Source organism: Engystomops pustulosus, chromosome 3, assembly GCF_040894005.1.
Source record: "Engystomops pustulosus chromosome 3, aEngPut4.maternal, whole genome shotgun sequence".
Taxonomy (NCBI): domain Eukaryota; kingdom Metazoa; phylum Chordata; class Amphibia; order Anura; family Leptodactylidae; genus Engystomops; species Engystomops pustulosus.
The window spans coordinates 187,419,553-187,444,553 of record NC_092413.1 but is presented as its reverse complement, the minus strand read 5'-3'; the positions used below and the strand labels follow the sequence as shown (position 1 = coordinate 187,444,553).

The 25,001-nt window shown below is 43.9% G+C and overlaps 1 protein-coding gene across 2 annotated transcripts in view; it reads left to right on the top strand.

The window, feature by feature from the left end:
• The first annotated feature begins 9,640 nt into the window (after positions 1–9,640).
• The window catches only part of DAW1 (dynein assembly factor with WD repeats 1), a 31,647-nt gene continuing 16,286 nt past the window's right edge, over positions 9,641–25,001 (top strand). Inside the window, exons 1-6 of one of the 2 annotated variants that reach the window (XM_072139619.1) lie at positions 9,641–9,747; positions 12,377–12,449; positions 13,402–13,546; positions 18,391–18,449; positions 22,981–23,103; positions 23,217–23,316. In XM_072139619.1, the coding sequence (XP_071995720.1) occupies positions 9,708–9,747; positions 12,377–12,449; positions 13,402–13,546; positions 18,391–18,449; positions 22,981–23,103; positions 23,217–23,316 (540 nt within the window). In that variant the 5' untranslated portion in view covers positions 9,641–9,707. Of the gene's footprint in view, positions 9,748–9,833; positions 9,859–12,376; positions 12,450–13,401; positions 13,547–18,390; positions 18,450–22,980; positions 23,104–23,216; positions 23,317–25,001 lie in introns of those variants that run through there. The other variant, XM_072139620.1, reaches the window with a different exon arrangement.

The following is a 25,001-nucleotide window of genomic DNA, read 5'->3' as shown; positions in this document are numbered from 1 at the left end:
CTGCCCAGCCCACGCAATGCCCAGTGTTGGAGTGGCCCACCAGTGTACTGGTGAATTCACCGGTGGGCCCCCACCACCTGCTTATGCTGCCCCGATCCCCACTGACTCCTCCCCCACCTGCCAGCTGCTGACTTTGTCCTGGCTGAGTTAAATAAAATGGTGCAGAGACCAGTTAGCTCTCCACAACATCACTGTGCTGCATCTATGAGGCCCATATGATGATGCCATCCCACCTGCCAGCATCATAGCAGCGCATAGCAGCAGCAGAGGTGGGGAGAGGTAAGTAACTAATGTTAATTATTTTTTCATTACAGTGCAAAGGTGGGAGAGACGGGGCCCACAATATGATGGGGAGATGAGGGTGCCATAATATGTGGGGCACGGATGTGTAAATATAAAGAAAAATGAGAAATACAAACTTCCATCGTAGGATTTACAGTAGCATAAATATCAACATGATATCTTCAACATGAAGATTAAAGTAACAGGTCCACCTGCACAGCCTCATGCATACACCCCAGCTGACAATGGCAGGGGGATCAGTGTTGCTAGCTATCAGTCATGTGCATAATGCCTTAATATATACTAAATGATAGAAAATCAGATATCAAATACTGATAGATTGATACTGATTGATAGATCAACAGTCATTTCATCACAACAGCTCCCATATAGACAAGCACTTGTGAGCCAAAGTCATTTCAAGTACCACACCATCACTTCCTCCTCCTCCACCTTATATACCGTTCCATCACCCCCTACTTCTGTCCTTATACCCCTCCATCACTGCCTTCTCCTTCTTATATACCCTTCCATTACTACTTCGTCCTCTAATACCCCTCCATCACTGCCTCCTCCTCATCAACCCATCCATCCCTGCCTCTTCCTACTCTTATACCCCTCCATCACTGCCTCCTCCTCATCAACCCATTACTGCCTCTTCCTCCTCTTATACCCCTCCATCACTGCCTCCTTCTCCATTTATTTGCCACCATCACTGCCTCCTCCTATTCATGTACCTCTCAATCACTTTCTTGTCCTCTTCATGTACCCCTCCACCGCTGTTTCATTCTTCTCATTTACCTCTCTTTGTCTTCTTCTCCTCTTATACTCCCCCGTCACTGCTTCCTTCTTCTCATCTACCCATTCCTCAATTCCTCTTCCCATTAAACCCCTTCATCACTGGCTACCTTTTCCTCTTATACCCCTCTATCAATGCCTTCAACTCCTCTTATACCCCCCCACCACTGCCACTTTCCCCTCACGGACCCCTCTACCTCTGCTCCCTTCATCACTGTCTCCTTCTACTCCTCTACCCCTCCATCATAGCTTCTTCCTCCGCATAATGCTTCCCTCCATCACTTCTGCCTCCTCATCTACCTTTTTGTCACTGCTTCATTCTCTAATGCCCCCCGTCACTGCCTTATCCTCCTCATTTACCCCTTCATCACTGCTTCCTCTTCCTTGTGTACCCCTCCATCTTTGCCTTCTCCTCCTTGATGGTGAGCTTTCCAGAATACTAGTTCTCTTCGTCAAACATGATGTTATGCATGAAACAGAAAATTCACAGCATTTTATACACACTAGGCAGTGATCATCAAAGGATATTGATATTATATTTCTATTAGTCTTGTATCTTTATGCAGAATCGGTTGGAGTTCCTTGGCAATGTGATGTAGGATCTTGGGTTGTGGGCTGTAAGTGACTACAGTTATAGGGGTACTCTGGCCTCCTGTTCGGTCTACCTGGAGAAACTCACATACTGAAATGAGAAAGTAACCAGTAAAAATATATATATAGACAACCTAGTGGTTTAAAAAATCAATTTCCTTTTATTATTATATATATATTTAATGACAAACAAAGACAGGGCAACACACAGAAAAAATTGCACAAAACCCAATAGTAAACTATGACATATAGCAGCAAGGGTTCCCTAACATGCCAGAATAAGGCATCTAATAAAAGTACAAGGATAATTGTTTTTAATACAAGTAACAAGAAATATTGTGCTAAGTAAAGGGACAACCACCAAAAATTTGCAGATATAGGTAAATGGATCACATACAGACCGTTTGGAAATGTGCAATGGCCCCGACACGTGTTTCGCCAAGAAACGGCTTCTTCTGGGGGACTTTTTTTTTTTTTTCTGGAGAAATTCAGACCTGAGCTCCTGGAGATGCTTTTCCAGGTCTGTCTTGTCTGAGCAGATGCAGTTGTAGCGTATAGCCTGGCTCTATATAATGGATTGTCTTGTGTTTTTGGGGTGGGTTGGTTTATGGAATATTGTTGTGGTTAAGCAACTGCCTTTAATTTGTATTGTGGTATCCAGAAAGTGTATCTCCTTATCTGAATAGCTTAATTTGAGGTTGAAAGTTATTGTAACCCTCATGGAATTGAAGCAGGGCCTCCTCACCCGCAGTGATCAAAATGTCATCAATATAACGGAGGTAGATTATGGGTTTTGTGGTGCTTGTAGATAAGTAAGCACCTTCCAGTTCAGCCACAAAAAGATTAGTATACTTCTTAACCCTATAGTGACTGGTCTATTTTGTGCCTTGATAACCAATTAATTTTTTTTATATTCATATGGTATATACAGGATCTATACAATTTACGCAAATCTATAGCAGCATTATGTATTGTAACTTTTTCAATTATATCATATTCTACACAGAAGACAGGACAGTTTACTGGAGGTCCTGGCAGGATCTGAACTGTGTAAAGTCCTAGTATCAATATTCTGTTACTGTGCTGCCATCTAGTGTATAATTCTGGCATTGCAGTGACAGGACATGCCCTTCAAGGTAGCTTCTATATCAAATCTTTACTACCTATTTCAATGAATACACCAACTCAATTGTGTGCCTTGGTTACCCCATGATTATTCAGGCTGCCCGATATACCCCTAGGGTTGATGTTCTCTGTAATTGGTGCTTTTGTTCCCCACTATTTGGCTGACCCCTTTCCTCGTTATTAGTCATTTACAGATTTGACCTAAGCCATCAAATCAAGAAAAAAAGGGGAGTCTGTATTCTGCCAAACCAAAACCATCCACCTCTTAAGCTGTGACCAGAGAAACCGAGGAGGAAGACTAGTCCGCAATGGACGCAACAACACTGGCCAGGGACATATGGAAATGAGTTGGGAGCAAAACCACAGTTTACAGTCTCACTCTTCCAAAACCTGGGATCTTCGGTGTTGTATGACCCTGATAGCTCTGTGGTTGTCCTGATGGTCACTAAACGGATAACGCCCCTAATTTACAATGACTGTATACACTCACCGGCCACTTTATTAGGTACACCTGTCCAACTGCTTGTTAACACTTAATTTCTAATCAGCCAATCACATGGCGGCAACTCAGTGCATTTAGGCATGTAGACATGGTCAAGACAATCTCCTGCAGTTCAAACCGAGCATCAGTATGGGGAAGAAAGGTGATTTGAGTGCCTTTGAACGTGGCATGGTTGTTGGTGCCAGAAGGGCTGGTCTGAGTATTTCAGAAACTGCTGATCTACTGGGATTTTCACGCACAACCATCTCTAGGGTTTACAGAGAATGGTCCGAAAAAGAAAAAACATCCAGTGAGCGGCAGTACTGTGGGCGGAAATGCCTTGTTGATGCCAGAGGTCAGAGGAGAATGGGCAGACTGGTTCGAGCTGATAGAAAGGCAACAGTGACTCAAATTGCCACCCGTTACAACCAAGGTAGGCAGAAGAGCATCTCTGAACGCACAGTACGTCGAACTTTGAGGCAGATGGGCTACAGCAGCAGAAGACCACACCGGGTGCCACTCCTTTCAGATAAGAACAGGACACTTAGGCTACAATTTGCACAAGCTCATCGAAATTGGACAGTAGAAGATTGGAAAAACATTGCCTGGTCTGATGAGTCTCGATTTCTGCTGCGACATTCGGATGGTAAGGTCAGAATTTGGCGTCAACAACATGAAAGCATGGATGCATCCTGCCTTGTATCAACGGTTCAGGCTGGTGGTGGTGGTGTCATGGTGTGGGGAATATTTTCTTGGCACTCTTTGGGCCCCTTGGTACCAATTGAGCATCGTTACAACGCCACAGCCTACCTGAGTATTGTTGCTGACCATGTCCATCCCTTTATGACCACAATGTACCCAACATCTGATGGCTACTTTCAGCAGGATAATGCGCCATGTCATAAAGCTGGAATCATCTCAGACTGGTTTCTTGAACATGACAATGAGTTCACTGTACTCAAATGGCCTCCACAGTCACCAGATCTCAATCCAATAGAGCATCTTTGGGATGTGGTGGGACGGGAGATTCGCATCATGGATGTGCAGCCGACAAATCTGCGGCAACTGTGTGATGCCATCATGTCAATATGGACCAAAATCTCTGAGGAGCTTCCAGCACCTTGTTGAATCTATGCCACGAAGAATTGAGGCAGTTCTGAAGGCAAAAGGGGGTCCAACCCGTTACTAGCATGGTGTACCTAATAAAGTGGCCGGTGAGTGTATGTTCCATAGTTATATTAACGCAGCACTGGCACTGAATGACCAAGAGTCTAGAGCGGGGACATGCAGACCTCTGTGACTTCAGTCCAGGAGAGACTACACTACAACCCAATAATCAGGGTCAGCTCCACATTTCAGTAGGCCCCTGGGTGACAGAGCCTCAGTTGGCCCCTTTTCAGTGAACTCACATGGTGGCATTAAAAATTCAGCAACTAAAACAGTCTCCTGTTCCCTAAAATATTCCCTGGTTTATCATATCAAACAGCCCCCGTATGGTCATTTTATATAAAGCCCCCTTCACCCCCATGGATTCCTTATGCACAGTCTAATGTGGGTCCCCCCAGCAGCCAAGGGCCCTGGCACTTGCCCGGGCGGGCATGCCCAGTGCTGGCACCGCTCCTGCCAATAACGATGTATGTACTTCACTACATCCCAAAAGAGACTGTTTGTCCGGGAGGAACCACAATCCAACCACAAGACTAGCTGTACGGGTGTATGGGGGTACAAGAGGCTGTAAGAGCTACTTCACTGCATTAATAGCAAAGGATCTCCTAGCCACCCTAGATCACATGACCTTTCAGACCTCCTCATTGAAATGATCCATAGGATTGAGCCAAAGTGACTTTTTTTAATTTCTGCAACTTCCTCCACTGGGGCCCAGCTTTTTCTTGTGGCTTGGAGGCAGCCGGGGCCAAGAATACTGATCTGGCTGGTTAGTGCGGCCTTGGGCACGCTGTGGTCACGGTGCTTGGTATAGGGACCGGAGGGCTGACCTACAGCCTGGCAGGTCTCCAGCAGGTGGTGTGTGCAAAAAATATGGAGGGAGAAGCTTATGCAATGGTTTCTCCCTGGGGCAGCCCCTTAGGTGTCTGTAGGATGAATCCCTGGGTGATGGAAGGGGAAGCCCGTGGTGGTAACAGCCTTATCCAGGGATCAGACAACGGCAACATTGTGCAAATCAACTTACATTTCTTTATTCAACAGCATAAGATAACAGCAGCTGGAAGAGTAATGGAGAGCTGGTCCACAGGAAAGTTACATGCAGCTTGGTAGTAGCTTCAGGCTGGGCTGGTAGAAATGGAGCTGAGTCCGGGTGGTAGATCTCAGCTCTGGGTCTCAAGTCTCCTGACTTGCCCTGGGTGCTAGGCAAGGGCCTGAGGCTCCTGTGAGTGCCTCACTCTTCTGCTCAGACAGACTCTGCAGACTCAGTCCTAAGGCCATGTGCTCCCACCCACCTTTATATACTACTTTGGTCAGGTGGTAACACTCTCCAATCAGCTTCCAGCTTGTTTTACAAGAAGATGATTGGACAATAACATTTGGTATTGTTAACTCTTGCGTTACCAGGCAGTGGCAGTGGCAGTACTTAGAGACCTCCTAGAAGTGTGAACAGTCTCCCTAACAGCTCCTGACATGGAGGGCGCTATTTGCAACAACCACCTTTCCTATGCGTTGCATTTCCAAATGAAAGAATTCATCCTGGAGGTGTAAAAAAAGATTTATGATCTGGAAGTCTGTGGCCTCTCAATCCTCCAAGACCTATTTGCTGTCGTCACCCAAAGATGGAGGACTTTTGACACGGTTTGCAAATTTCTCATTAATAACAATCATCGCTTCCAACTCCAATATGTGGCCAAGCTATGAGTTATGGTGGTCAGGGCCGCATCTGCCATGAGTCGGGATGAAAATCCCGCTCAGGCGGCACATGACAGTCCTGTTGGAGGCGGCAAGTGCCCAAATCACTAACAGCAGTACGGAGCTGCCGCTGTCATATATCCATGGCATCTTAAGACATTGATGCCATTGATATGTAGAGCGGCACAGCACCGACCAGTTTCTCTGCGCCGCTCTCTTGCTCCAGAAGACCCAGGCACTTGTGGTCAGGTCACGACCCGAGCTGAAGAGCCTGGAGGAGAAAAAAATGATCGCGGCAGTGTGGGAAGACCATAACACCATGTAAGTTTTAGTTTTTCTTGCTGAATCCTCCTGCTGCTAGGAAACATTGCTGTCATTTATCTCAGTTTGTATTTTCTGACTGCGGTGTAATCCATTGTCTGCATTATGTTAGCAGTGGCTATATTAATTGTTAGTGGCTAATTAATAAAATTATGAACTAGGGTAAAAGTGGGGATGGGGAAACTTTACAATTGGACTTCAACATAATTAATTGGGGAGTAGGAGACTCTTTCTGGAGCTGCTTACATAACCAGTGGTGTAACTAGAAGCTGATGGGCCCCAGTGCCCCTAGAGTGGGCCCATAGAAGCTGATGGGCCCCAACTATAATGTATGGTTTATAGTAATAGTCTTCTCATATGGGAAAGTGACACCATAAGGGCCCCCTAAACCTCTTGGGCCCTGGTGCGATCACAACCTCTGCACATGTCGGGTCCCGGTACATGGAGAGGGCTCGCGGGCCGAGCCCTCTCCATAGCCGGTAAGTCTTTGCTGCATATTGCCGGTTGTTTTACCGCTGATCGCCGCGGGCAAAGTGCCGGCGGCTTCAAAAAGACGGCGGCGCGCGGGCGCCGCCATCTTTCCGTGGATCGTCGCTCCCCGTGACGCCATCGTCTCACGAAGACCCGAAGCTACTTCGGGTTAACCCATTCATTACAATGTGCTGTCAGCACATTGTAATGTATGAGTAGTAAAATCCCCATATACTGCCATACTGTAGTATGGCAGTATATGATAGGATCGTACAGACACCCTAGGGTTAAAGTACCCTAGGGAGTATGAAAAATAGTAAAAATAAAAGTTAAAATAAAAACATTATAATAAAAAAACCTAAAAATTCAAATCACCCCCCTTTCCCTAGAATAATATAAATATAAATAAACAGTAAAAATCATAAACACATTAGGTATTGCCGCGTCCGAAAATGCCCGATCTATCAAAATATGATAACGGTTTTTCACTGCGTTTAACCCCGTAACGGAAAATCGCGCCCAAAGTAGAAAATGGCACTTTTTTGCCATTTAAAAGAAAATTAAAAATTCTATAAAAAGTGATCAAAAGGTCGTACAGTCCTAAAAATGATAGCATTGTAAACGTCATCAAAATCCGCAAAAAACGACACCACCCACAGCTCTGTACAACAAAGTATGAAAAAGTTATTAGCGCCAGAAGATGGCAAAATCCCCCAAAAAAATTTTGTACAGGAGGTTTTAATTTTTTTAAATGTATGAAAACATTATAAAACCTGTACAAATTTGGTATCCCCGTAATCGTACCGACCCAAAGAATAAAGTAGACATGTCATTTGGGGTGCACAGAGAAATCCGTAAAAATCCAAGCCCACAAGAATACGGCACAAATGCGTTTTTTTACCAATTTCACTGCATTTGGAATTTTTTTCCTGCTTCCCGGTACACGGCATGGAATATTAAATACCACCATTTTGAAGTGTCATTTGTTACGCAATAAAAAATAAAAGCCATCACACAGCTCTGTACATGGAAAAATAAAAAAGTTACAGATTTTTGAATGTGGGGAGTGAAAAATGAAAACGCAAAATCGAAAAAGGGCCGCGGCGGGAAGGGGTTAATAAAATTATGAAGTAGGGTAAAAGTGGGGATGGGGAAACTTTACAATTGGACTTCAACATAATCAATTGGGGAGTGGGAGACTCTTTCTTGAGCTGCTTACATAACCAGTGGTGTAACTAGAAGCTGATGGGCCCCAGTGCAAAGTCTGTGCCAGGGCCCCGACTATAGTAATAGTCTTCTCATATGGGAAAGTGACACCATAAGGGCCCCCTAAGCCTCTTGGGCCCGGGTGCGACCGCACCCTCTGCAGCCCCTCAAGTTAAGCCCCTGTACATAACTAAACAAGGTCTGGGGGTATATGTGGGCCAGAACATACTGTATATAATTAAAGTGGGGTGGGATCTGTATATAGGGGACAGAATTTCATTATACTTGGGGGAGGGGGGATAGGGATCTGTATGTAAAAGGCTGTATATACAGTAATTTCAATGGGGGGAAACTGTATATAGGTGTGGGGGCTGTATTTGTTTCAGTTTTTGCCTCAGGCAGCAAATGGGCTAAAATCGGCCCTGATGGTGGTTTTCTCTCCGTTTATCCGCAGGGTACATTTTTTTTTAGTTTAGACTAGTTAGTACCACGGTTATTTCTTTGTTTTCATTCCTCCTACTAGCGGCAAACTATGGTACTGCTGGTTGTGGTTACAATTATTGTAGGTAGAGCCACTCTAAGGCTGGTGCCACACGCACCGCTTTGTCTGTGTTTGAAAACGCAAACGCAGACAAAGCTGCACCCACTGGGGCGGCCCGCGGCCCGATGGCATTGGCGTTTCTATGGAAACGCCTGCGATCAGGAATGAGCTGCCGGTGTTTTGCGTTAATTTAACCGGTAGGTTTGCGTTTTCGAACGCAGACAAAGCGGTGCGTGTGGCACCAGCCTAAGACCTCAACTGAAAGGCCGCGGTCACACGTACCTCTAGGCGTCCGTTTATAACGGGACGCTAGCAGCCCGAACGCGGCTAGTGGCCCGAACACACATGCGTTTCCAGAGAAATGCATGCCATTCATAAGCTGATCGCATGCGTTTCTCTGGAAACGCATGTGCGTTTGGGCCGAGGACTGCGTCGTGTTATAAACGGACGCCTAGTGATACGTGTTACCGCAGCCAAAAATTGTCTTATCTCTATCTAGGATGAGAACCTTCGCCAGATAAACTATATAGGTATTCTGTCAGTATCAGTAGCTTTTTTTTTATTTGGCAAAGCTCTGTGTAATCTGTGTGCGCTATATAAAAGAATTATTATTATTATTAGCTTTTTATGGCTACAGTAGTTGTGGCACGCTGCCATCTCTACCTTACAAAAAGTCTAAAACATCCACGTCTTCCCCTCAGACCACCAGGGACATGTCCTTCTGCTGGCCTGAGGTGATAAGAATGCCTGAGGTGCACAGGCTTTCCGGCTCCATATAACATGACATACACAGATACAAACATGGGGTCGTACATCTTTATTTTTATCACAGGAGGAAACTCTATGGACTGCGCCTCATTCACATTCCCGCCATTCATCGCCAAAATACACGGGCCGGTCACCATGACTACCACACTAACGGGACTGGGCCGGGCTGTTTCTTAGCCCCGCTCCTCCATGTGTTACCCGCGCCTGCGCAGTAGTAATGTTTTTAAACTCCATGGTAACCGCAGCACCGTGCAGACAGAGCGAAGGATGAGGCTGAAGCGGTTTCTTCTGCGGTATTATCCTCCAGGTAATAACGAATCATATGCACCAGTCCTGTTATTAGAACAGTGCAGTGTCCTCATGGTGCACTACACATCCCAGCAAGCAGAGTGCGGATACAGATAGGAGCTATTCACATGTAGGTGACTGATCACACGATGCATGATATCACAACAAAGGAGCATCAGTCTCAGGTTCAGTTTTCTTATCCAAATCCATATTTGTTACATGTAGATTATTATTCAGATTAACTGCAGATTTTGCATCTTAGTTCAATCTTTCATTGACCCAAAAGAAATAATTGGATTTACAACAATATGAGACTTCACATCGGCATCACATTGCATTACGCAGCTGATTTTGCATATGATATTCTGCATGTTCTCATGCATCCTATGACGGTATTCACACCTCCGGTTCCAATCTGTGGGGGATGGGTATTGCTTGCAAAAAACAAGGTCCCCTTACCCTGCTCCATCACCTGGTCCCTGTGTCGCACCTGCGCCTGACTTGTGGTCACAGGACCCTCTTTACCCAATCTGTGTCCTCTCTAGACTTGTTATGCCAGAGTGAATCTCAAGCCCCCTGGTTCTGGTGCCGAAAACTGCAGAGCAACCTGGCAGCCAGAACAGGGTAGAAAACAGGGTAGAAAAAATGAAGTGTACGTACCCTGCTCTGTGTTCTGCGGCTCTGTGATCTGCGGCTCTGTGATCTGCGGCTCTGTGATCTGCGGCTCTGTGATTCGCGGCTCTGTGATCTGCGGCTCTGTGATCTGTGGCTCCTGTGCACAGATGTAAAAGCCCACTTTGGCCATTCCGGATTAATTTTGAACTATGACATGTAGATCGTGACATCGCAACTGAATCGTCTGTGGAAGTTGAAGTGGACCTGTGACCTCTGGCCGGAGCAGGTGCCAAAGACTGGAAGTACCTGGGCAATAAAATGGTGTTCTAGAATTCCTGCAAAACCCCATTAAATCACAGAGTCTATTGGACCAGGTCACTCTGTGTTATGTGACAAATTCCGTCTAGATCTCTCATAGAGAAATTCATGGTGGACGTGTGAACACAGCCCTACATGTTTCATTTACTAAACCAGGTCCGTGGTGTCGGTAAACCAAAATTCTGACCCTGATATTTCTTCCCAATCCAACTCCTTCATATAAGGTTAGATTTTTTTTTATTTTAAAAAAGGGGCATAGATTGATAGAAAAAAAACTTGTATTTGTAAAATCAAAATGCCTAAAGTTTTGGTGTTTCTATAAATGTGTATATAACCTTGCTGTTAATAGTCAGTGTTTGTTCAGTGTCTCAGTTTTTCACGCGCTTTTTCAATGCAATTTCAATGCGTTTTTCACGCGCAGAAAATGCGCGTGAAATGGACTCAGGACTGAGGTCTCTCTTTCTATGGCAATTGATGCGTGAAAAACGCATTGCACTTGCATTGCACTTGCAAGTGTCTCAGAGTGCAATGCGTTTTTGATGCATCTCCATAGACTTGTATGGTTTTTTTCCCCCGCCCCAAACACATGAGTTTTCCATTATATACAGAGATGATCTAATCTGACGTTCCCGAGCCCTATAGATAGCTTCTTAACATGCAACCTTGGTACATAAAAACTATTTAAACATTTATACTCCCCTTTCCATGCGCCCTGCAGCTTACTCTCCTCTTCCAGAACATTGACAGATGCTGCCATCCTCCTCTCTATGACCCAGGTGCCATCACCAAAACAACGGCGGTGGTGCCTTAGTCGCACAAAGGACGTCCAGTGATCAGCGCTGTGTGCACCTTATAGACACACACAGCTCTTAACGCCACCAGGAAGCGAGGAGCAGGTGGGGGGTACTGTCTCTCTAAAATGCTCACCCATTGATTGCAAAACAGAGGGGCCCATGAACACAGTCCGACTAAACCCTCCACGATGGCGGCCCTGGTGCTTACGCAGTAAAAAACGTAGTAGACAACATCTGTTTACTATATATTACAATATTTTGACCAGGTCCCAGGTTTTCTACATTTGGTGTCAGTTAGGGCCCATAATCATCAAAATATCACAATACCTGGAGACTTGATGTCACAGATATCCACTAATGCCAGGTGTTTAGAGCCCTGGAAAGAATAGCATAGGGCAGTGATGGCGAACCTTTTAGCGACTGAGTGCCCAAACTGCAACCCAAACCACCCCTATTTATTGCGAGGTGCCAACCAAAAATTAAAGCAGTAACTTATTGCTCCCTGTTCTTCAACAACTTTCAATCATATTTGCCTCCTGAGGACAGCAAAAAAGTAGAAAGATGAAAAATGTGCATAATTTTAGCTTCTTTCCCATGACCCTCTGTACACAGAGAATCATGGGGCCAGCAGGAGGTCCTTCAAAGATAATTTGTCCCTGTCTACACGTTCTCCCTCTTCCTACAGTTCTAAGTTGAGAAGCAAGTATCAAAATGTGACTGAAAGCAGCATCTTTTAAGTTGCTTGGAACTGCAGAAAGATTCATTGAGTTCTGTCTGGTGTCCTGGGGCGATGGCCCAAGTGCCCACAGAAATGGCTCTGAGTGACGCCTCTGGCACCCGTGCCATAGGTTCGCCACCACTGGCATAGGAGAAAGTGTTATTGTGTTAAATGATTGCGTTATGTTTTATGTCACTTTCTAGGGATTATCTTGGAGTATGAAAAAGGAGGGGAGCTAAAAACCAAGTCGATTGATTTACTGGAACTGACCCCCATGTAAGTGATTTAGTGGAAAATATACTATAATCTACCCTCACTATAATATACTCTTATCTATATGATATACTCTAACCTATATGATGTCATGTAGTCTATATATAATGTACTCTCACCTTTCTCTATATGGGGTTCTCTTTTTTTAAATCTATCTTTATATCTATATCTCTTCTTATCTATCCTCTTTATAACACTGGCCAATAATGACCCATACAAGTGCCATTCACCAATAAATGTGGCCCATTGCCACAAATTGGTTTACTTAGGTCAATGCAAAGTGACTGTTATAGGAATCAGTGTAGTAAAGCTTGCTCTTCCATTCCCTTGCAGTGGGTATCAACACACAAAAACTATTTAAAGGACAACTACCACCAGGGTTAAAGACTGTATGCAAATTAGCTTGAGGGGCTCGACTTCATTACCCCCTATGGAGCCTAGAGCCCCTCAGGCTCATTTACATACAATCGTTCATCCTGCTGGTAGATGCCCTTTAACCACACAGGGTAAGATCAAGATGGGTTCAAAGCCAGATTTTGTTATCTGGTCAAGAAGGACCAGGCGTGTGCAGTGTCTAAGGAAAGCCAGTGACTGGCTTTCCTTAGGCCCCCCCAGAGAAAATCAATTTGGGGACCCACTCTTCATTATCCCCCAGGAAATATACTCTAGCAGTCTCCAAATTGTGGTGTTTTCTGATGGACCTCTGGGGTTCAGTATTGGGTTGAGCTGGGCCCACCGGAGGATCCTCTGGTACTCTGGTGGGCCAGTCCGACACTGGAAGTGTATACATTGTATACAATATGGAGAAACCAGATTTAGTAGAACATTTGGTAAATTGGCTCTACTATATACAGATTAGTAATTCTGTGACACAATGTAGATTAGGGTATTAGAGGACACTTGGGGCTGCCATCTCAGATTTTCATTTACCAAATGTCTCTGTTGCCTTTTGAAGGACTGATGTGAACCTCCTTGTAGAAGAAATAAGAAGAGCTGAACCTCTTATCACTGCCTCCCGCACCGAGCAGGTGAAGCAGCTCATCCTAAGACTGCAGGAGAAGATAGGCCAGCAGGACCACCACAAGTTCTACCTGTTTAAGGTCAGTGTCTGCAAAAGGATGAGCTATAGATTACTAGCGCTCACTGTTCTGCACAGGGAAAATGAAGAGAAAAGTATTACTAGGTGTTATTTTTAACCAATACTTTTCCTGCTTAGTAAGAAACCATTTTATCAGTAGGGGGCGCTCCTGCTCTATCCATGGAACACAATCCTAAAATATATGGACAGACTGTGCACATTTTGATGGCTGTCCGCATAAAATATATCTCCTGGCATATAGAATTATGGAGAAAACCTGATTGGAAGCTGTGATAATTAAACTCTGGTGCTCCGTCTACTTTCTGTGCTGCATCCCTCTATTATTTACCAACACTCTTCCCATATCTCAATTATCAACTATTAACAACTATCTCAAACATTAGACACTGTTAGACTTAGACACTATCTCAAGTGTCTAAGTCCTGACACCCGCCCTGATAATGAGAAATAGGGGTCTCCCTGTCCCTCTGTGCAAGGAGTGGTAATGGTTCACTTCTTTGGGACTGATAATGATGAGTAAAGCTGAGTAAAGCATTCTGTTACACCTGGAAGTGTACGAACACGGCTGTTTCATTCATAAGGCACTCTTACCCTACCCCATGACCCTACTAGGGTGTTTTGATGGGACAACACCTCCTCCATACACATTAGATGACCATTGACCTGTGTATTTTGGAGAGACCCTTCAATTGGGACACCTGAACATTTCCCTGTCAGCAGAAGAATTTCAACATGCTTGATCATTCCTCCCCATCTGAGAATTACATTCATGTGTAGCAGACCTGATTTTAATCTGTTTTGGGGAGACTGTTGGCCTGGAGGAATATCCATTAAGGCCTTATTCACACAGTGGTGTCCAGTCACATGACCGAGCCGGGCAGCCGCTTGGCTTTCAGTGAAGGGCAGGATCTCTCACGTCCCCTATTGTTTTGACCTGGCCATGTGCTATGACCAGGATCCGGTCCAGATGAGCACACAGTGATGTGAATGAGGCCTTCGACTATGTGTATTTTTGTCCATGTCCTATTAGTTTATTTTTACACCTCAATGACACATGGTCTACAGAAATGGACCAGGGGTCCTTTGTTTGCACGTTCATGTGCGCATAGCCTAAGGCAGTGATGGCTAACCTATGGCACTGGTGCCAGAGGTGGCACTCAGAGCCCTTTCTGTGGGCACTCAGGCCATCACCAGAGATGACTCCAGGTATCTTCCTGAGTCCCAGACAGCCCAGGACTTTCTGTGCACAGAGCTATTTTAAAGTGACAGCTGTACCTGGGACTATTTTCTGCTTTATTGGTGTCCTCAGGTGCTGGTATCAATGAAAACTGTGACAGAGAAGGGAGTATAAATCACAAATTAAATTTCTGTGATGGCAGTTTGCGATAAATAAGTGGGTCTTTGTTGTAGTTTGGGCACTTGGTCTCTAAAAGGTTTGCCATCATTGGCCTAAGGTGTATGACCATCTTAAGACCATTTTTATTTCAGCAGACATTTACCATGTGCTCTGGAGCTGTAACATATCTATATTTTATTCTGATCATCAGGAGTCCCCTGTAGGTCACTTCCATTAATAAGTGTAGACTTATAAATGTATGTAGATCAGATACAGTTTCATCATTGCTGCATACAGAAGCTGCGAAATGAGGCCCCTAATGCTGGAAACCTCCTGTGATTCTAATAAGTAGCTGTAGGGTCCAAGGTGCGGGTGGTCTGCAGTAAAGAGATGGAGCAGCCATTGGCTGATATCTAATAGACAACCACTGTGCTTATAGTCCCATACAGTGGATAGGACGTATAGTAGAACACGTTTCTGTATGCCCTGTCATGGCAGTTTAGTTCACACTGTTTATCCAGAGCTTAGAGCCAATATAGAGATGGGCAGACCTGCTGCGCCTGTGTATCACTGTGAGCGCTTTGTGATCCTTTGTCCCCTCGGCCATATTACTGCTCGGAGCCTGTGATACAGATATAATGAAGCATGCCGTGTATTAAACTCTCAAGAAGCAGTATTCATGTATAACCAAGTAAATGCAGATAATATATTCAAACAAACAAAGAAACCTGCACAGCTTAAATATCCCAACAATGAATGATAACGGCCATCATACTCATGAAACGATCAAACTAGTCAAAAAAAGACAAAGAAAAGTGTGTATAGGCCAAAAAATATATCAACAAATCTTTATTTAATAATTATTCCACACAACACATGATTAAAAACAGCTAAAATGTACAACAGTACATCTGACCAAAACCCATGTATGTGACCACAATAAGTCCATACCTGTCACATTGCACCAACAAAGAATGGATATATTGCCATGTGTCCCATACATGTAAACCAATATTTAGACAATTAAACGTCAGATTGTTATAGTAAATACATATAGTTCCCATACTAAAAAAATGCATAGAACACTGCCGGAATAGATGGCACACTCTTGTGAGATATTGCATAATACATTTGTCAACGGTACATAGTTACCAATCCTTGATTGTCCACCAAACATAGAGGGGCAGATTTATCAAGCAGTCTGAAAGTCAGAATATTTCCAGTTGCCCATGGCAACCAATCACAGCCCCCCTTTAAAATATTCATGAGCACTGGTGAAATGAAAGCTGAGCTGTGATTGGTTGCCATGGGCAACTGGAAATATTCTGACTTTCAGACTGCTTGATAAATCTGCCCCAGAGTGTTTTTTTGAGGGCAATGTGATCAAATACCCCACGTGTTTCGTCGCTACATGCGACTTCCTCAGGGGTCCCTTCCTGGGGTATTTGATCACAAATCTGGTGCACTCTGTTGGCGCTGTGACTTTCTAGAGAGATGAGTATATGGTGTTTGTTATTTGCACACCGACATGGAGCCCATATAGGAAAGAACTGCAGATCCTGGACTTACCCTTTAATACCCCAACTGTTTAGGTGGGGTCTTTACCCAAAAACAGCTGTTGGCAGCAATGTATAATACATGTATAGTAAAAGGAATTTACCCCACAAGTGGTCTAGGTCACTATATAAACTTTCCGGAATACTTTCCAGGACAATATCGGGTCAGCGAAGGGTTTAACAGATGACACCCCAGTAGTTGCAGTCTTCTTTCTAGTATCATGGCCTCTTCTAACATTCACAGCACTGTGTATTGTACATTGGCTATCCTGCATATTGCAACTAAGCCCAATTCATTTGATTGGCCCTGGGCTGCAGACAACCTTATAATGACTCAGGGTACAAATTTAAGTAAATCCCGAAATACCCCTTTAAGTAGAAATTTTTAAATATGTGTGAATGTAACCATTTATATCCCTTTATTGGTCATTCTGGATACTTTGTATGTTCCTTGAGTCGAATACGTGAAGGAATGACTACTCTGTGTGAAATCTCGAGCAGGAATAATTTCATTTATTGTAGCGTCAATTACACCGATGAATTATTCATTCTAGCGATTCCAGAATACACAATGACCGTCCTGCTGGTCTGCTGTGTACACAGACATTATATCTGAGGAGTCCGACTGTGGCTGCTCCCGCCGCTCTGACAAGACTTATTACATCAAACTGCCTTTGTCTTAAAGGGGAAATTCCTGCTATATTACATGTTGTATTTTTATATGTAATTATGAAGCTATCCTTTTTGAATCATTAATGCATAAAATGATCTACTGTATATACTCAGGTATAAGCCGACCCAAGTATAAACTGAGGCCCCTAATTTAACCACGAAGTAACTAGGAAAACGTATTGACTTCCTGTGTAATGATATGCCCCATGAAGCCCTCTGCCAGTACAAGCGGTCCCCTACTTAAGAAAACCCAACTTACAGACGACCCCTAGTTACAAACGGACCTCTGGTAATTGGTAATTTAGTGTACTTTATTAGGCTACAATGATCAGCTATAATAGTTATTAAAGGCGTCTGCAATTAAGCTTTATTGTTAATCCTGGTTCTGATGGCAATCCAACATTTTTAAAATTCAATGGTGACAGAAACCAAAAAAAAAATTGCCTGGGGTTACAATTATAAAGTATATGGTTCCAACTTACATACAAATTCAACTTAATAACAAACCTACAGAACCGATCTTGTATGTAAACCGGGGATTGCCTGTAATGATGTGCCCCTTGAAGCCTGCCCCAGTAATGATGTGCCCCATGCAGCCCTCTCCCAGTAGTGATATGCCCCATGCAGTCTGCCTCCCAGTAATAAAGTGCCCCATGCAGTCTGCCTCCCAGTAATAAAGTGCCCCATGCAGTCTGCCTCCCAGTAATAAAGTGCCCCATGCAGTCTGCCTCCCAGTAATAAAGTACCCCATGTAGTCTGCCTCGAGTCCCAGTAATAAAGTGCCCCATGCAGCCCCCCCAGTAATGACAGGAAAATGTCAGGATCCTCACTGTAGGCAGCTGCAGGGAACCTGCGGGGAGAAGAGAGAAGCGTTACTCCTTCTGTCCTCTCCAGTTCTCATGCACAGCGATCAAACAAGAGAAGAAGCATCGGCTGCTCCCCTGCCTCTCTGCGCCCTGGAGGCCACATGATAAAAGACATTACCACCGGATCCTGGTACTGACCCAGAACAGCCTAAACAGTGACAGATGTCACTACAGCCGTGCACCTCTTCACCTGTAATGGCCGCCCCAGTTAGAGTGGAACAGATAAATTAAAAAAATGAATGAATGAAAAAATAAAATCCCCAATTGTCGATTCTGGACCCCCTTCTATCTCTGTCAGTTAGAGATGTCAGATATCCGTCTATCAAACAGCTCGTACTATGTGACAGTCAGGAGTTGTCTGTATTCCATCTCTCCAGCTCTTGTGATTGTATCATCTCTGCTTTTATCTTTTCAGGTGCTCAGAGCTCATATTTTACCCCTGACAAATGTGGCATTTAATAAATCTGGATCCAGGTAAGAAGCTCTGTGGGGGTGTGATGTACAAGGGGGATTCACATGCCAGATTTGGTCTTGTTCATCAGGCCATCCATATCCCTCACTTCTCCCGAGCCTTATCTTGTATGATTAATGAGATCTTGGGAATGTCCTACTACAAAGGCAGCACAGGGACTCTGGCTCGGTAAGGGGTAGCTAGTAACTAACACCTTTGCAGCCACAAGAGACAAAGGAAATATAAATATGTCGTTCATGGACTAATGGTCTATCTCAGCCCATGGCCAGATACATTTTTGGAATGGGTATAACCAGGGTATCGTATAGCTATGGCTAAATAGGAAGAAAATCAGGTTCGCACTCCACCAGGTGCACGATTGTGAGAGAAAGTCTTCCACTTCTCTGGATATAGGCAGCACATGAAAGGAGTAGATCGGCACTCACTGAATCCAGTAAAATTGTTAGGTAGCTTTATTCATCCAATTCACAGGAACAATACAGGCAAGGTACATTCATATGCCATCTCCATCTGATGTGTTTTAAATTATATGTAACCTGCATTGCTCTTTTATCTTGATCCACGAATCTTGCAGACCGGGTTTATATCAAATGAGAACTGGTGGCGGCTTTACCATTGTCATAGCCGGTGGGCATTCTCTACACCTAAAGGAGAGGAGGTTCCACCATCACCATAGACAGGGGGCATCCTCTACACCTAGAGGAGAGGTGGTTCTGCTATCACCATAGACAGGGGGCATCCTCTACACCTAGAGAAGAGGCGGTTCTACCATCACCATAGACAGGGGGCATCCTCTACACCTAGAGGAGAGGAGGTTCTAGCATCACCATAGACAGGGGCATCCTCTACACCTAGAGGAGAGGTGGTTCTGCTATCACCATAGACAGGGGGCATCCTCTACACCTAGAGAAGAGGCGGTTCTACCATCACCATAGACAGGGGGCATCCTCTACACCTAGAGGAGAGGAGGTTCTACCATCACCATAGACAGGGGGCATCCTCTACACCTAGAGGAGAGGAGGTTCTACCATCACCATAGACAGGGGGCATCCTCTACACCTAGAGGAGAGGTGCTTCTACCATCACCATAGACAGGGGGCATCCTCTACACCTAGAGGAGAGGAGGTTCTACCATCACCATAGACAGGGGGCATCCTCTACACCTAGAGGAGAGGTGCTTCTACCATCACCATAGACAGGGGCATCCTCTACACCTAGAGGAGAGGTGGTTCTACCATCACCATAGACATGGGCATCCTCTACACCTAGAGGAGAGGAGGTTCTACCATCACCATAGACAGGGGCATCCTCTACAGCAGTGGTTCTCAACCTGTGGGTCGGGACCCCAGCGGGGGTCGAACAACCAAAACCGGGGGTCGCCTAAAGCCATCGAAGCCGCAATTTTACTGTGTTTTTACTGCAAGTTGCATGGTTCGGGGTCACCACAGCATGAGGAACTGTATTGCGGGGTCACAGCATTAGAAAGGTTGAGAACCACTGCTCTACACCTAGAGGAGAGGCGGTTCTACCATCACCATAGACAGGGGGCATCCTCCACACCTAGAGGAGAGGTGGTTCTACCATCACCATAGACAGGAGACATCCTCTACACCTAGAGGAGAGGAGATTCTACCATCACCATAGACAGGGGGCATCCTCTACACCTAGAGGAGAGGAGATTCTACCATCACCATAGACAGGGGGTATCCTCTACACCTAGAGGAGAGGTGGTTCTGCCATCACCATAGACAGGGGGCATCCAATACACCTAGAGGAGAAGTGATTCTACTATCACCATAGACAGGGGGCATCCTCTACACCTAGAGGAGAGGCGGTTCTACCATCACCATAGACAGGGGACATCCTCTACACCTAGAGGAGAGGTAATTCTACCATCACCATAGACAGGGGGCATCCTCTACACCTAGAGGAGAGGTGGTTCTGCCATCACCATAGACAGGGGACATCCTCTACACCTAGAGGAGAGGAGGTTCCACCATCACCATAGACAGGGGGCATCCTCTACACCTAGAGGAGAGGTGGTTCTACTATCACCTTATACAGGGGACATCCTCTACACCTAGAGGAGAGGTGGTTCTACCATCACCATAGACAGAGGGCATCCTCTACACCTAGAGGAGAGGTGGTTCTACCATCACCATAGACAGAGGGCATCCTCTACACCTAGAGGAGAGACGACTCTACCATCACCATAGACAGGGGGCATCCTCTACACCTAGAGGAGAGGCGACTCTACCATTACCATAGACAGGGGGTATCCTCTACACCTAGAGGAGAGGAGGTTCTACCATTACCATAGACAGGGGACATCCTCTACACCTAGAGGAGAGGAAGTTCTACTATCACCATAGACAGGGGGCATCCTCTACACCTAGAGGAGAGGTGGTTCTACCATCACCATAGACAGGGGACATCCTCTACACCTAGAGGAGAGGAGGTTCCACCATCACCATAGACAGGGGGCAGCCTCTACACCTAGAGGAGAGGAGGTTCTACCATCACCATAGACAGGGGACATCCTCTACACCTAGAGGAGAGGAGGTTCCACCATCACCATAGACAGGGGGCAGCCTCTACACCTAGAGAAGAGGTAGTTCTACCATCACCATAGACAGGGGGCAGCCTCTACACCTAGAGGAGAGGAGGTTCTGCCATCACCTTATACAGGGGGCATCCTCTACACCAGGGAGAGTTACTACCCTTACATGGCATATGCATATGGATGAATGAAAGTGAACACATCAGCCACAGAAAGCACTGATGTAAAGGATAAGGAGTTGGTGCCATTACTACCCTCTGTACGTGCTCATCAGTGGGCAAAGATAAGAAGGTTTCATTTCCTGCCTCCTACAAAATATACATCGCCATCACGGCTACAGGACTTGTCTATTGCTATGAATTACTATGAGATACAATAGGAAAGGTGATTTTCTTCTTCCAGTCTGGAGGCGTATGGGGTGACACGATAGGACGTAGTGTTGTTTATAGACTATACAGGGAATAAATTGCAGAATATCTACAGCATCCATTCTTCTGAACAAGAATTGTTCTTGGTACATTGCATTAACACATATTTTTCCAGTTGAAATATAGCTTGTCAGTCCCCAAGTGTATGTAGGAGTCTACACTGTGATGTAGCATGCACAAAACACAAAAACCCTCAGCAATTGTTCACCCCTTCAATTTTTGCAAAGTTGTAAAATCCGTGTTAACTTATACCTCCCATTGATTTCAATAGGAGGCCCCTGATTAGGTTTTAAAAAAAAATATAAAACGGTAACATGGGTGATATTCTGAGCAGAATCTGCTGAAATTTGAATAAAAATATAAATATATATATATGCACGCCAAATTCATATTTCACTGATCTTTTTTTTTTTTCAAATGTTAAATGGATGCTTACACATTTCTTTCTCATAGGAAACAACAAACTTGCCCACAAAACATACACACTGTAGTGCATAGTCATACTGTTAGTGGCATAGCACCCATTGTGCCCCTGCGGACTTTAGTTGTGTCCTTGTTGTTAACATTGGAAAGTTGTAGAAGGAGGCAGGGGAGCCTTGGCCTTGGTAAAAGTTAGACCCAGTTCACACCTGTGTTCCACACTGCATTATTATTTTCTAACTGATCCGTTTCAATGTCCATTGACTTATATGGTTTTTAATGGCTCCCATTAGTGTACGTTTTTACCTTGTTAGGCTTCCGTTACTTTAGACTGAAAAAATAGCGCAGCAGCATCCGTTCAATTTTCTGCTGAAATAACAGAAGCACTTCTGGATGTGGTGCAGATGCTGAAAGAATAATAATAATAATCTTTATTTATGTAGCGCTATCATATTCCGTAGCATTGTTTTACAAATCATGGGGGACAATAAAACAAATGTAAAACATAGTCATATGGATACGATAGGAGTGAGGGCCCTGCTCACAAGAGCTTACAGTCTATGAGAAGCCATTATGAGTCTGTTTTATATCACTAGACTTTTTAATAGGTCAATTAGTCTTCTATTATGGTGACATAATGAGGGGGCATTTATTAATTTGGGTAGAGGGTGGCGCAGGAAGTGTGCTATAATTTTCACTGGGATGTTTTGTGACGCAAGGGATTAATTATTTGGCGCACAAACAAAAAGGATTAGAATTGTCTCCCCATTCATGAAGGTGAAATCGATCTCCATAGACTTGCTTTTAGCTGCTCTAATTATGTGCCAAAAACTGCTCCACAAAAGGATTTGGAAAGCTAGAAGTGTCAGAAAACCACCAAAATAGTGGCGCCAACACTTCATAAATAAGGCGCAAGAGGCTCAGCAAGGGGAAAAAAGTCTGCCAGTTTTCTGTTTGAAAGGCAATAATAAATGCCCCCCAATATAATAACAGAGCTCTGAACATAGGTGTGAACTGGGCCTTAACAGCTTGATTCAAAGCCATATAAAGGTAAAGACCACCCAACACTTTGCTTTTTGTTTAAATTAAATTATTTGAATTAAATTCAAATTTTTCTTTGTTTAGTTTTATTACCGGCAGTTATGATCGTACATGTAAAGTCTGGGACACAGCGTCAGGAGAAGAGCTGCATACCCTGGAAGGCCATCGAAATGTGGTCTACGCCATCCAGTTTAACAACCCCTATGGGTAAGAGGAAATAATGGCAATATGGAACATACACAATATATATATATATATATATATATATATAATATATATTGAAAAAACTAAGAAAAAATCTATGTTTTTTTTAAAAACAGAGATAAAATAGCCACTGGGTCATTTGACAAGACCTGCAAGTTGTGGAGTGCGGAGACTGGGAAGTGTTATCACACCTTCAAAGGGCACACCGCAGAAATAGTAAGTATTTCATTGATTCCCCCCCAGATGTGCATTGTATCCAGATTATTATCCAAATTGTCTCTTTCCTAGATATAATAGATGTGTTTCCACTTTTTCTTTTTTATTTTTCTGTGTGCGGAGCATTATAAAGGAACGTTTTGCGTGTAACCAATTGTACTTCCTATTGGCAGAATGTAATATTTCTTGCCGTGTACTGGAAAGTGGGAAAAAAAATTCAAATGCAGTGAACTTGACGATAAAATGCTTTCCTGTGGGCTCTGTTTTTATGGCCTTACACTCCAAATGACACTTGTTACGGGGGCGATTACTGGGCTTATAGAGGGTCTATTTGTTTTTATTAGGTTTAAAAAAATTTAAACCTTTTCTACGAAAAAGAATTTCTTTATTTTGCCATATTCTGACTTTATCTGAACTTTATCATCCTTTGGCATATGGAGCTGTGTAAAGTGTCATCTACATTGACATTTACATTAAATTCTATTTGTGGGACTACAACATTTTATCACTTTTTTTATTACATTTTTTGTTTTGAAAAATACACAATGACAAAAAAAGCTGCATTTTGGACATTTAAGTTCTATTTTTTGGTTTACGCCAGGAACAACAGTTTGTATATATTGATTGTTCAAGACTTTTGTGACATGGTGGGTGATTCCTAACGTGTTTATGATTTTTCTTTTTAATTAAACATTTTTTTCTTTTAATTTTATTTTTACTTTTTTTAGACTCTATAGGGTACTTTAACCCTAGGGGGTCTGATTGATCCTACCATATAATGCTATACTACAATATATAGGGTAGCTGTATATAGTATTTTTGCACATCATCTTTTACAATATTCTGGTGGCGATTTTCCGACGTGACAATGCTAGGAGTCTCATTCAGACTCCAGGCTTTCATAGTAATGGATTGCTGCTCCCTAACGCTACCCTAACCTTTATTTTCCTGTAAATCCAGCATCTCCTGTACCCACAACCATCCTGGCATTATGTTTATATTGCCTCTTGTATCGCTCTATATATAAGCACATGTTTTAATAACCCATACAATCACCAAAGACATGAATCCATGGGTCAATATAATCTTCCTTACGTTCAAAGACAAGTACCTGAGGCTTTCTTAGGAAGACCTTTGAGTCATGGTAAAGATCTGTCAGTATATCACAAGGAATGGTGAAGCAGGCTAAGCTTTATTACTGATCTTGTCTGTCAGGTTCCCAGGGGCCAGATCCATGTTACACACAATTAAGTTCTATTACGTCTTCTTGTACCAGCTTTTGTTATTGATTTTAATATATTCCTGAATAAATTCTGAATGCACAGGCACATTGCAGATCTATTCAGTTCTGATTTTTATATTTATGAGTGATTTGGTGGAAATTCGTATGGGCCTGTGCCTTTGACTGCCTACATATCCAGTTCTGTATCTCACAGAACCACAAGCCTGATGTGATCTGAAGTGGTGGGTAGTGGGAGTAAGAGACAAGATGCTTATTTTAGGTCTTCTAAGACTCTATAGTATAAATGCTTTCTTCAATGTTATAGTGTTACATTCTTATGGTGTGATGCATATTCCATAAAAGTGATTGTAGTGGAAGATTAGGTCACCTAGACTGATAGACGTGGCTGGGAGTACATAAGAAGATCATGAGAAATAAGTGCCCTGCCAAAGTGCAGCTTATG